The sequence below is a fragment of the Neovison vison genome, chromosome 4 (genome assembly GCF_020171115.1).
Source record: "Neovison vison isolate M4711 chromosome 4, ASM_NN_V1, whole genome shotgun sequence".
NCBI lineage: Eukaryota > Metazoa > Chordata > Mammalia > Carnivora > Mustelidae > Neogale > Neogale vison.
This window is the reverse complement of record NC_058094.1, coordinates 150,661,417-150,675,959: the sequence shown is the minus strand read 5'-3', so window position 1 is coordinate 150,675,959 and position 14,543 is coordinate 150,661,417. Positions and strand designations below refer to the sequence as shown.

Genomic DNA, 14,543 nt, shown 5'->3' with positions numbered 1-14,543 from the left:
GGAGATTTTTAATGACTGTTTCAATCTCCTTACTGGTTATGGGTCTGTTCAGGCTTTCTATTTCTTCCTGGTTCAACTTTGGTAGTTTATATGTTTCTAGGAATGCATCCATTTCTTCCAGATTGTCAAATTTGTTGGTGTAGAGTTGCTCATAGTATGTTCTTATAATAGTTTGTATTTCTTTGGTGTTAGTTGTGATCTCTCCTCTTTCATTCATGATTTTATTTATTTGGGTCCTTTCTCTTTTCTTTTTGATAAGTCTGGCCAGGGGTTTATCAATTTTATTAATTCTTTCAAAGAACCAGCTCCTAGTTTCATTGATTTGTTCTATATTTTTTTGGTTTCTATTTCATTGATTTCTGCTCTGATCTTTATGATTTCTCTTCTCCTGCTGGGCTTAGGGTTTCTTTCTTGTTCTTTCTCCAGCTCCTTTAGGTGTAGGGTTAGGTTGTGTACATGAGACCTTTCTTGTTTCTTGAGAAAAGCTTGTACCGCTATATATTTTCCTCTCAGGACTGCCTTTGTTGTGTCCCACAGATTTTGAACCGTTGTATTTTCATTATCATTTGTTTCCATGATTTTTTTCAATTCTTCTTTAATTCCCCGGTTGACCCATTCATTCTTTAGAAGAATGTTTAGTCTCCATGTATTTTGGTTCTTTCCAAACTTCTTCTTGTGGTTGAGTTCTAGCTTCAGAGCATTGTGGTCTGAAAATATGCAGGGAATGATTCCAATCTTTTGATACCAGTTGAGTCCTGATTTAGGACCGAGGATGTGATCTATTCTGGAGAATGTTCCATGTGCACTAGAGAAGAATGTGTATTCTGTTGCTTTGGGATGAAATGTTCTGAATATATCTGTGATGTCCATCTCATCCAGTGTATCATTTAAGGCCTTTATTTCCCTGTTGATCTTTTGCTTGGATGATCTGTCCATTTCAGTGAGGGGAGTGTTAAAGTCCCCTACTATTATTGTATTATTGTTGATGTGTTTCTTTGATTTTGTTATTAATTGGTTTATATAGTTGGCTGCTCCCACGTTGGGGGCATAGATATTTAAAATTATTAGATCTTCTTCTTGGTCAGACCCTTTGAGTATAATATAGTGTCCTTCCTCATCTCTTATTATAGTCTTTGGCTTAAAATCTATTTGATCTGATGTAAGAATTGCCACTCCTGCTTTTTTCTGATGTCCATTAGCATGGTAAATTCTTTTCCACCCCCTCACTTTAAATCTGGAAGTGTAGGGATAGAGGGCACATACCTCAATATCATCAAAGCCATCTATGAAAAACCCACCACAAATATCATTCTCAATGGAGAAAAACTGAAAGCTTTTCCACTAAGGTCAGGAACACGGCAGGGATGTCCATTATCACCACTGCTATTCAATATAGTACTAGAAGTCCTAGCCTCAGCAATCAGACAACAAAAGGAAAATAAAGGCATCCAAATCGGCAAAGAAGAAGTCAAATTATCACTCTTCGCAGATGATATGATGCTCTATTTGGAAAACCCAAAAGACTCCACTCCAAAACTGCTAGAACTTGTACAGGAATTCAGTAAAGTGTCAGGATATAAGATAAATGCACAGAAATCAGTTGCATTTCTCTACACCAACAACAAGACAGAAGAAAGAGAAATTAAGGAGTCAATCCCATTTACAATTGCACCCCAAACCATAAGATACCTAGGAATAAACCTAACCAAAGAGGCTAAGAATCTATACTCAGAAAACTATAAAGTACTCATGAAAGAAATTGAGGAAGACACAAAGAAATGGAAAAATGTTCCATGCTCCTGGATTGGAAGAATAAATATTGTGAAAATGTCTATGCTACCTAAAGCAATCTACACATTTAATGCAATTCCTATCAAAGTACCATCCATCTTTTTCAAAGAAATGGAACAAATAATTTAAAAATTTATATGGAACCAGAAAAAACCTCGAATAGCCAAAGGGATATTGAAAAAGAAAGCCAAAGTTGGTGGCATCACAATTCCGGACTTCAAGCTCTATTACAAAGCTGTCATCATCAAGACAGCATGGTACTGGCACAAAAACAGACACATAGATCAATGGAACAGAATAGAGAGCCCAGAAATGGACCCTCAACTCTATGGTCAACTAATCTTTGACAAAGCAGGGAAGAATGTCCAATGGAATAAAGACAGCCTCTTCAATAAATGGTGTTGGAAAAATTGGACAGCCACGTGCAGAAAAATGAAATTGGACCATATCCTTACACCACACACAAAAATAAACTCAAAATGGATTAAGGACCTCAATGTGAGAAAGGAATCCATCAAAATCCTTGAGGAGAACACAGGCAGCAACCTCTTCCACCTCAGCCGCAGCAACATCTTCCTAGGAACATCGCCAAAAGCAAGGGAAGCAAAGGCAAAAATGAACTGTTGGGATTTCATCAAGATCAAAAGCTTTTGCACAGCAAAGGAAACAGTTAACAAAATCAAAAGACAACTGACAGAATGGGAGAAGATATTTGCAAACGACATATCAGATAAAGGACTAGTGTCCAAAATCTATAAAGAACTTAACAAACTCAACACCCAAAGAACAAATAATCCAATCAAGAAATGGGCAGAGGACATGAACAGACGTTTCTGCAAAGAAGACATCCAGATGGCCAACAGACACATGAAAAAGTGCTCCATATCACTCGGCATCAGGGAAATACAAATCAAAACCACAATGAGATATCACCTTACACCAGTCAGAATGGCTAAAATCAACAAGTCAGGAAATGACAGATGCTGGCGAGGATGCGGAGAAAGGGGAACCCTCCTACACTGTTGGTGGGAATGCGAGCTGGTGCAACCACTCTGGAAAACAGCATGGAGGTTCCTCAAAATGTTGAAAATAGAACTGCCCTATGACCCAGCAATTGCACTACTGGGTATTTACCCTAAAGATACAAACGTAGTGATCCAAAGGGACACAGGCACCCAAATGTTTATAGCAGCAATGTCCACAATAGCCAAACTATGGAAAGAACCTAGATGTCCATCAACAGATGAATGGATCAAGAAGATGTGGTATTTATATACAATGGAATACTATGCAGCCATCAAAAGAAACGAAATCTTGCCATTTGCGACAACATGGATGGAATTAGAGCGTATCATGCTTAGCGAAATAAGTCAAGTGGAGAAAGACAACTATCATATGATCTCCCTGATATGAGGAAGTAGTGGTGCAACATGGGGGCTTAAGTGGGTAGGAGAAGAATCCATGAAACAAGATGGGATAGGGAGGGAGACAAACCATAAGTGACTCTTAATCTCACGAAACAAACTGTGGGTTGCTGGTGGGAGGGGGGTTGGGAGAAGGGGGGTAGGGTTTGGACATTGGGGAGGGGTATGTGCTTTTGGGTAAATTGGAAGGGGTGGTGAACCAGAGAGACTATGGACTCTGTTAAACAATCTGAGGGGTTTGAAGTGGCGGAGGGGTGGGAGGTTGGGGTACCAGGTGGGTGGGTATTATAGAGGGCACGGCTTGCATGGAGCACTGGGTGTGGTGAAAAAATAATGAATACTGTATTTCTGAAAATAAATAAATTGGAAAAAAAGTATAAAAAAAAAGGAAAATAAACCTTTTTTATAAATAAAATACTGTAACATTTTAATGAGATTTTTAGTTGTCTTTATTATTTAGAATGCATAGAGATCTGGAAATTTTCAGGTCCTTGAATTCACTTGTCCTTCTCCTTCTTTCCTACATGCTGATATCTGCCCCATATTCATCTGAATGCCTTTTTTTCTCTCATCTTTCCCTTTCCAGTCAAGAGATGGTGAAGACATTCACACATTTATGCTGATTAGTACCAGAGAAAGTGATGACCTCCAGTCTAGGGCACTTCTTTAAATAACCTCTGGCTAGTGCTCTTTTTAAACGTCCAACTTCCTTTCCAACCACCCTACCTTCATACCTGCTGCTTGTCTCTGAACAGAGGACTGTCTCTTCTATTACAAAAGAAATAGACACCAGCTTTCTCATCAAGTTGCTCTGGTTATTTCCATTTACCCCAAAGCTTTTATATTTTCCCTCCAATCTCTATGGGGGAGCTATCCTCCCTTCTAGCCATGGATTAGGCTTCTCCTGGGTTATGCTTATTCTTCACGTGTTCCCCTCCTTTATGTTTGGATATGGGGGGTGAGCAGGAACAGCCCTGATCTAGAGCTTCTGAAGGACCTTGCTCCGTCAATACAGTACACGTTCTCTCCTGAATCTTCAGCATCTCCTTTCTACTTGTTGTTCTCCTTGTACATGGAAAGATGCCTAAATCTTTCCTACTAAAAAAGAAAAATAAGGGTGCCTGGGTGGCTCAGTTTGTAAAGCATGTGACTTGGCCTGGGTCATGATCTTGGGGTCATGGAATCGAGCCCGGTGTCGAGCTCCACACTCAGTGGGGAATCCACCTGCCCCACTCCCTCTCCCTTTGCCCCTTGCGCTCTCTCCCTCTCTCAAATAAATAAGTAAAAATCTCAAAAAAGAAAAAAGAAAAGTAAGTACTCCTTGTTCTTTGTTCTTTTCTTTTCTTTTCTTTTCTTTTCTTTTCTTTTTAAAAGATTTTATTTATTTATTTGACAGACAGAGATCACAAGCAGGCAGATAGGCAGGCAGAGAGAGAGGAGGAAGCAGGCTCCTTGCTGAGCAGAGAGCCCGATGCGGGGCTCGATCCCAGGACCCTGGGACCATGACCTGAGCCGAAAGCAGAGGCTTAACCCACTAAGGTTTGGATAAATTTCTCCCACTTTATCTGATGACTGCATTACATCCTCTCTCGAAATTTTCCTCTTCTCTGGGTTTTGTCATATCACTGCTCTTGGATTCCCTTCTCTTTTGCTACTACTTAGATCCTCTGTCCCTTCTTATAAATGTTATTTTTCAGAGTTCCAGTATTGGGCATTTCCTTCCTTCTGTACACTGTCCTTTGGGAGTCAGACATTGACTTACCTATGTTCTCTATATACACTGGAAACAGCAAATCTTTATATTCTTATTGGAAATTGTGAGGACTCCAACTTAGGTATATTCAGTTGCCTACACATGGATCTCTCAGAAACATGTCTAATTGAACCAATAAAAGCAACACAATCATGTCCCTCTAAATTGTTCTTTCTCCTGTGTGTTTATCAACATGTCTTATCATTGTTTAACTGAGGAACTCCATGGATTATCCCCAAATTCCACTCACTGTCTACATCCCATACTACGTGAAAGCTTCTTGTCCACACTTCACATTTTTTTTTTAATTGAACTGATAGTTTCTTATACTTAGCCTCTCCTCTACTTTTCTCTATCCTCTTACTACCACTGAGCAGGTTTGAATCTCTCTCATTTCTTACTCTTCTAGACCTTCCCTTCTTATTTTTCATTTTCCTTCTGAGCCACCATCCTCTTGGCTATCAGAAAAAAAACGGTTTCATCATGTTGATACACACTTGCTGGATCTTGTTACTCTCTAACTCCGCCTTTTCCATGATCTCCTCATTATTTTGGGAATACAATCTAAATGCTTTGGAATGTTATTTAAGACCCTTGCTCTGGCCCATCTGTCTACCTGAATTTTGTCCCTGCCGTGCCTGCTCCCACCCGAAGCCGTTTGTTGAACCGACCGGGACTCCAGCCATTCGGGCTACTTGTAGTTGCTGCGTGTGCCGTGTTTTGTATTCCCTCTGCTTTCACGTTTTCTTACTTGCCTTCTCAGTTTTTGTCAAATTCCACTTGTCTTCCAAATTTCACTTCAAGTAGCTACTAGCCCACAGAGCCTTCCCTGTCTGTCTCCCTGCCCTACTGCCTTAAGAGTAAACTCTTAAGTGATTCTCTATTGGTCCTGAAATGTATCCCACTCATGGGATTCAGGACACACTACCCCAAAACACGATACTGAATATTTTAAGCTGAGGGAGTTTGAGAAATGGCGTGTGCATGAAGGACTTTCTGACCTTTCCCTCATAGGAAGGTTGCCTGCCCTAAACCCAGGGGAGAAGAACATGCTTATCTCTGAAGACGAGGGACAGAGAGAAGACTGAATGAATAGGCTTTGTTAGGTTCCCTCTAGTTTACGATACATGGATACATGGTTCATACTCTTGTCTCTATGTATCTTTCCCTACTTTCTACTCTTTATCGGATTAGCATAAGAATGCTCAGGTTTAACCATTTCTTTGGGTCTCCATTTCCTTATGAAAGTTCTCTTGTCATGTAAAATATGTATAAAATAGATGTGTCTGTTTTTCTTTCTTAACTGCCCTTTGTTATAGGGGCCTTCTATTGTTCAAGCATTCTTTAAGTTAAGAACTTAAAAATGTAGAAGAAAAAGATACTTTTCTTCCCCTATAACACCATGTTTTTGTTCTCTTCTGCCTTTTTCCTACCAGATCTGATTTCAAGACCAATCACATTGTAAGGCATATATCTTTCATTTCTACACCTGGAGTTTTTAGTATCTGTTGAATGGGTTAACAGCAAACAAAATCTTCCTTGTGGAGTCCTGTGTTAGTTTCCTATTATATGAAAGGGATATATCCTCAGTAATTTTCTCCAAAATTTCATAGTAGCTTCTGGGGATATTTAATAAAATAGGGCTTAGTGAGTATATGTATGTGCGTGACAGTTTACGCAGAAAGAGAAAGATTGAGAAAGAATCTGCACGTATGAGTGTTTTCCGTTGTGTAATTTTTCACTTCCATGATGAATGGGATCTTTGCTTATTTCTTGGCCATTATAATCTTCAATTCCAGGTGTGAAAGGCATAATACTTATGAATTTTAGGAGAACCAGGTAATCCCCCATATCTATGAAAAATTATCCTTGCTCCCCTGAAGTGTTCTTGACAGCTTGTCATGGATGGCAAGGAGACTGGGTAGGTCCTCCATTCCCAACCAAAATAGATTAAACTCGATGATGTCATTAGCAGTGACATTACACTCAGGTATCAAGTTAGAATGCACATTTTGGATCACTTTAGCATAAATCAGAATTCAGGCATGAGGTAAGTTTGTTTGTTTGTTTTTAATATATATTCTTTGTGTCTTAGTTTCTTAGCTAAAGGGACATATAACACTTGTTACTGTTTGTTGATGTTGGGAATTATTTTTAAGAAGAGCTGATTTATTTTCTCTGGGTCTTAGGACTTTTTCAGTAACTGCTTGGAGAAATGAGATAGTCTGATGTGAATTAGCAGATGGCATCAGGGGGGCACCTGGGTGGCTTGGCCAGTTACGCATCTGCCTTCGGCTTAGGTCATGATTTCCAGGTCCTGGGATCCAGTTCTGCTTCAGGATCCCTGCTCAGCCGGGAGTCTGCTTCTCCCTCTCCCCCTTCCTCTGCCTCTCCTCGTTCCTGCTCTCCCCCCGCCTCAAATAAATAAATAAAATCTTTAAAAAAATGGTGTCAGTGCTCTTTGCTCCTGCCCAATCCCTAAAGTAATTTATTGTTCTGAATAGAAAAATGGAGCACAATTGTATGTATCTAATAATAGTAGTAAGAATATTAGTAGTTCGTATTTGTAGTATTTTTCAAATGGATTATCAGGAAAGAAGGATTTACTTTGCCATTCAAGCTCCTTCTGGCTGGATTAAGAATCACATTGACCTGAGACAGATTAACTGGAGAAAATAAAATTTAATAGCATACCTGTGGGGAATCCAAACAGACATGGAAATTCCAAAGGTGTTGAGGCTTATTTTATGAGCTGAGGAGGGGAGAGGGGTCTGAGTATACAAAGGTGAGAAAGACCATTAGCAGGAAGGTGAGAGGAGATTCCCTATTAGGTTGATAAGTTTCTTAGGTAAAGAAGAATCTCTGGTCATAGCTGTCCTCCTTATATAAGTAGGCAGTTAAGGGGGAGGTAAAGAGCTTTTCCTGAATCTACTGGGTTTTGATTGCCTTTGACTCAAAATCGTGTTCTTGCCAAAGTGGCCCATTTGGGGCCCATCTTGGTGGCCTGCCCTTGGCCCCTACAATACGTACCAGCTTATAAACAGCAGGAAGTATAATATTAGAGTAATGTGACAGCCTTCATTTTAATGGTTCTATAAATTTCTTTCCATACTCTCCTCCTGTTTTGTTTTATTTATTTATTTATTTATTTATTTATTTTCTTCATAATTAAAAAAAAATTCTTGATAATTACTTACCTCTTAAGGTTATATTTATAAGCCTCGGTTAATAAATATTCTTCCCTATTTTCATTTGTGTGAAAGTATCACCAGCTTTTATGTATTTCATTAGTTAACTCGTTCGCTTCACATGTGAGTCAAACCTCTGTGTTTTCTTTAAAGCATTCCATCCTTTTTCTGTGACTGACTTTGTTTTCCTTATTCCTCTTTAGTTTGTCAGTTTATTATCTTTTGTATGTTCATCTGCACCTCATTTAAATGCCTGTTTTACATTATGCTCCCCACCGCCACATTTAATTTTTTAAATTCTGTTATATTTAAATATATCTGACAAAAAGTTGGTAACATTGTAGTTCTCTTGGAATTCTTATCTTTCCAAGGAAAAGAAAGACAAACATAGTTAAATCTCATGATGGAGCACTTATGAAATACATAGTTAATTTTTAAAACAACACTTTCCTAAACCACTCTTAGATGTGGTCTCTTAAAGGTGGGAGAACACTTGGTCCTAATAAAATTTGAAGAAGTAGAATAAATAGGCAACAGATAGATACACATGTCATACATATGTAGAGAGAAGTTCAAATTCAAATATAAGTCATTTCCTACCATTCTTACTAGTGTTTTGTTATATTTGCATGGGCAGAAAAGAATACATATCATGTGTCTTTTAATAAATAAGCATGAATAAATGCAATATATGAAGGGATTACAAACTATATTGATTTGAATAAGGAACATTGTGTGCTCTTCGGTAATCTCTCTAATGACAGGAAGAAGTAAGACCATTGATTTAAGCTTTCCTAAAATGTCCTGATATCTGTAACTTGTATTTTAAGATCTCCATTTCATTAATCTGAAATATATACATGCAGAGGATTTGAACTGAAATCTTTCAATCATAATTTTAGTGCTCAGAAACATTCCTTTAAAACTTCATCCTTGAACTAAGAATTCAAATCTAAGAGTTTAGCTAAGGAAATAAAATACTTTTAAGCTTTACACCCTAAGATATTTGTTGCTTCATAATTCGTAGTGGTTAAGGCTGATGATCTTTTAACAAAAAAGGATGGTCAAATATATTATGGGATATAAAGATAATAGAATATTAAGTGGCCATTAAAATACAGTGTTTATAAAATATTTGTAATGGCATGGGAGAATATTTATCATATGACCTAAAAGCAAACAGAGATGTGAATTTTACATAATATGCTTTCAACCATGTGAAAGAATTTTAAAAGACCAGAACATATCAAAATGTTTGGCGGAATACATCAAAATATTCCCAGTGGTTATCCCTGGGTGATGGAATTATGAGAAATTTAAAATTATTTATGTTTTCTTTTTTCAAATATTCTATATGTAGCACATCCTTGGTATTATATTAAGAATACTTACAAGCTAAAGGGTAAAGTTCAGTTTAGAATATTCTATTTTTTTAGAATATTAAAAATATTTAGAATATTCTATTTAATATAGTAATTATTTGTAATTAATTATATAAATATATTATTTAATATAGTAATTAGTAGTTAATTATTAATATAATTCTCATAAAAATTAAGGAAACATGTACCCTCATATTGGACAAGACATTTATGGCATTTTCTTTTAGTTTCGTGGCATCTCAGCATCCCGAGAAGCTGACCACTGAAGGTTCATTGGTTTTGTAATTTGAAAGTGGGTTGGGAGGGTGGACATAGTAGGAACTTGGAGGGGGAAGAAAATATAAAGGCAATTTAATGAATTATCTACAGCACGAGTATAGTATGTGTGTGGTTTCAGTTTGCCAGAGATCTGATAGAACGTTGTCTTCTGATTTCTGCAGCATCAAGTCATGGGTGGATAAAATGCAGGAAGACCTGGTCACACTGGCGAAAACAGCAAGCGGAGTCAATCAGCTCGTCGATGTGAGTGACATCCCGAGAACTTTGTTCATCTTTTCCTTGATTTGAATGCTGTCCTACCTTCTAGGAACTGCACTTATTCTTCTTCTTCTTCTTTTTATTTTTTTAAAGATTTTATTGATTTATTTGCAAGACAGAGAGATTACAAGTAGGCAGAGAGGCAGGCGGGGGTGGGGTGGGTGGGGAAGCAGGGTCCCCGATGTGGGGCTCCATCCCAGGACCTTGGGATCATGACCTGGGCTGAAGGCAGAGGCTTAACACACTGAGCCACCTAGGCGCTCCATAAGAACTGCACTTCTTCTTTTTTTTTTTTTTTAATTTATTTATTTAATTGATAGATAGAGAGTACAAGTAGGCAGAGAAGCAGGCAGAGGGAGAAGTAGAATCCCTGCCGAGCAGGAAGCCTGATGCGGGGCTCGATCCCAGGATCCTGGGATCATGACCTGAGCGGGTCGCTCAACAGACTGAGCCACCCAGGCGCCCCGGAAATGCACTTCTATATTATGAATAGGACATGATTTTTCATGCGAATTGGGTAGTGGGATCAGACAAGGAGCCTTGGTACTGCTAGTTATTATTATTATTTTTTTAAGATTTTATTTATTTGAGATAGAGACAGAGAGCATGTGTGAGTGCAGGAGGGGTGAGGTGGGGTGGGGTGGAGGTGGGGCAGGGGCAGAGGGAAAGGGGGAAGCCTACTCCTTGCTGAGCAGGGAGCCCAGTGCGGGACTGATCCCAAGACCCTCAGATCATGACCTGAGTCAAAGGCAGATGCTTAACCGATGCTTAACTGGTGCTCTGATACTGTTAGTTATTGTGAACAAATAAATGCCATTCCTGAACAATTCATGTAGCGATCTCAACACCCGTTACCGCTTACCTACAGTCTCTCCTTAGATGAGTTCATGTGATGTGTAGATTCCCCTAGAACTCATCTTGGGGTTTTATGTTCCTGTTCTTCAGAGTATATTTTAGAATCTCTCACACAGTGGTGACTTGAGGTCCTGTGATGGATTCTTTTGACTATCCTCAGTGGGAACACATGTTCTTTCTTTGAGGGTAGATTTTATTTTTAAAAATGGTTGGAAAGTGTTTATAGCCATGTCTAGAGACTAGAGTGAGTCATTGAGATGGGTAATAAAGATTTTTGTGCAAGAAAAGAAGACACTCTAAAATATGGTTTTTCTTACAATTTATGAAATGGCTATGAGAGTCACTCCAAAATGATTCTTGAAAATGATAGCAACATATAAATGATAGTAGAGCATCTTACATAGATTATTTTCCCCAGATAAGAGTGTTTATATGTGTAGGTTTCACAAGATTTTTTAAAAAAATTAATTGTCGGGGCGCCTGGGTGGCTCAGTGGGTTAAATCCTCTGCCTTCGGCTCGGGTCATGATCTTAGGGTCCTGGCATTGAGCCCCGCATCAGGCTCTCTGCCCAGTGGCGAGTCTGCTTCCTCCTCTCTCTCTGCCTGCCTCTCTGCCTACTTGTGATTTCTGTCTGTCAAATAAATAAATAAAATCTTAAAAAAAAAATGTCATTTCATTAGAGTCTCTACTTGCTTTCCAGTTCTAGCAACAATTTGAAAGTACTTTTATCTTGTGTTCTTCGTGAGACAATGAGACCTTTTGTTTTCCAAAAATGTGATGAGTCACAGAGGTGAGATATGGTATAAAAGTCAATTCATGAAGGGTATATGAATATTTATCATAGGAATATATATATGTTAGTATTCTTCCCTGGGACACACTGAAATATATGGTTACCTCATGTATTGATCGAACTTTATGAAGAAACATACCAAAGTATGTTCAAGAAACTTAAGTATTTGTGAGATGAGATAAGGAATGTTTTGGGAAGTGAAAAGTGTTCTTTCTGAATAACAGTGACTAAATGTAATTCTAATCAACATTTATTAAGCACAGATTATGTCTCAGGCTCTGTCCAGGCTGCCAAAGGCTGACAGAGATGCAGTTCCTCTCTGTAGAGGACTGACACTGCAGGACTCAAAAATCCCCCTTCAGAGTGAGAAGGTTCCTGAAAGCTACTGTAACCTGATGCTTGGGTTCCTCAGTGATTGTCCTTATAGAAAAAGGTGTTAAGGGGCGCCTGGGTGGCTCAGTGGGTTAAAGCCTCTGCCTTCGGCTCAGGTCATGGTCCCGGGATCCTGGGATCGAGTCCCGCATCCAGCTCTCTGCACAGCAGGGAGCCTGCTTCCTCCTCTCTCTCTGCCTGCCTCTCTGCCTACTTGTGATCTCTGTCTGTCAAATAAATAAATGAAATCTTAAAAAAAGAAAAAAAGAAAGAAAAAGGTGTTAAAATGTCAAATTGGGCAGCATAATAAAGTGAGCCTCTGTCAAAGTGATGGAGTTTGTGGAAATGAGAAAAAAAGAAATGAGAATTGGCAGATTCTGGTTAGAAGTTATATGACTTTCTTTATTGACAGCTTGAGATTAAAAATAAACTGCTCTTGGGAGCTCTTCTTCCCTCCTCTCCAGTTTCTCTAGCCTCAAAAACCACTTTCTTGGCTGACCTCACTGCTCCTTTTGGTGTTCATCTGTGAACCGTTTTATTGAACCTGCTTTTTGCAATGAATCACTTAAAAAAAAAACTCACCTGATTTCCATTATGGTTTATCAAGTATAGATTACTAAGAACAATGCAAATCTTGAATGAATAAATGGCCTAGTCTGAATTAGGATTAAAAAAACAGAATGGACCGGAAGAAAGAAAATCCCCACAATATTCTGTTTATGAGCCATGTACCTAATAAAGTGACAAATAAAAAATACAAATAGAAAATTGTATATTATGTAACAGGAGCAGAGAGAGAGAGAGAGAGATCGTGCGCACATGCAGAATCTATTATTGGAAAAAGAATTTAAATACTGAGACACATGAAGAGTGTTATTTTGTGTAGATAAATGATTCCATATGCCCCTTTCCTTTTGCTTAGAAAGCAAAGGTCCATGATGGGGGCCAAAGGGTTCCGTTTCTTTTTGGCCATGAAAACCTAAAACACAGAGTAGCTGAAGGGCAGCAGAGTTGAGAGTGACTTTATGCAGAGTTTGGGGTTATTAGATGCACAGTGAGGATCAGAAGTTGAATAGAGAAATTTAGTAGATTCCTAGGTTGATATTTAATATTGCAGAAATGATAGTTCTTCCCAAATTATTTAATGGAATTGTTTCTAGTGGCATCAGGGAGTATAGCTAAGTTTTTACCTAAAGGCCCAGAAACCGCTCCAAGAGGCAGCATAGCTAAAATCAGACATCTTTCCAATTTTATAAAAAATGGCTTTCTAGCATCCTCAAACACTAGCCTAGGGAGGGTTGATAATGATTAAGGCATTGTGTTAATTTAAGGTGGACATTGTATTACTTTGATATATTTATGTATTGCAGTATGGTTATAATGATACCTGTCACATTACATACCTTTAATACATTGTTATTGTCTGTTCTTAACAAACTGTATACAGACTTTCAGACTATTTCTTCTATTTCTTGAAAAATGCCTTTTATATTTTAATGGGGGTTGAATCTCCAGAAGGCTTTGAGTGATCTGGCTGTTTTAACAATATTAATTCTTCTAATCCATGAGCACAGGATGTCTTTTTATTTGTTTGTGTCTTCTTTGAAATCTTTCAACAAAGGGAAGACATTTTATTACTTTTAAACATAAACACATTGGGGTACCTGGGTGGTTCAGTCGCTAAGCTTCTGCCTTTGGCTCAGGTCATGATCTAAGGGTCCTGGGCTCTCTGCTTGTATTGGGCTCTCTGCTTGGCAGGGAGCTTGCTTCCCCCTCCCTCTCTGCCTGCCTCTCTGCCTACTTGTGATCTCTCTCTGTCAGATAAATAAATAAAATCTTTAAAAAAAAGAAATAAACATACACACACATAGACATACAAATTCCTGTAGCTGGCAAATGGAAAGGCTGATCATTATATACTAATGAAGAGATAACATTTTAAAAATCAAGATGGTCTAAATCTTAGAAACAAAGCTTTTTTTTTTTTTTTTTAAGGAATTATTTATATATTTGTCAGAGAAAGAGCTCCAGCAGAAGCAGGGGAGGAGGAGGGTCAGAGAAGGGAGAAGCAGACCCCCCAACTGAGCAGGGAGCCCAATACAATGTGGGACTAGATCCCAAGACCATAGGACCATGACCTGAACTGAAGGCAGACACTTAACTGACTGAGCCACCCAAGCATCCTGGAAACAAAAGTTTTTAACTTTATAATACATTTACCAGCAACTATTTTCTCATATAATAAGTTGATAAAATATTTCATGTAAAGATATACTTAAATCAACCAGTACCTAAATTATCAGGTATTCTGAATTAATAGGTTTTATAATAATGGATTTGTTTTATGAAAAAGATTTTTTTTGGGGGGAGAGGGAGAGAGAGAGAACGTGCACACATGTTGAGGGAGGGACAGAAGAAGGGGGAGAGATTTTTTTTTAAAGGATTTC

The 14,543-nt window shown here is 38.3% G+C and overlaps 1 protein-coding gene across 4 annotated transcripts in view; it reads left to right on the top strand.

Annotated features, from left to right (window-relative positions):
- CACNA2D1 (calcium voltage-gated channel auxiliary subunit alpha2delta 1) overlaps positions 1–14,543 on the top strand; it is a 512,561-nt gene that overhangs the window by 87,584 nt on the left and 410,434 nt on the right. For all 4 annotated transcript variants that reach the window (XM_044245916.1, XM_044245914.1, XM_044245915.1 and 1 more), the window contains exon 2: positions 9,979–10,060. In XM_044245916.1, coding sequence (XP_044101851.1) covers positions 9,979–10,060 — 82 coding nt within the window. The remainder of the gene's footprint in view (positions 1–9,978; positions 10,061–14,543) is intronic.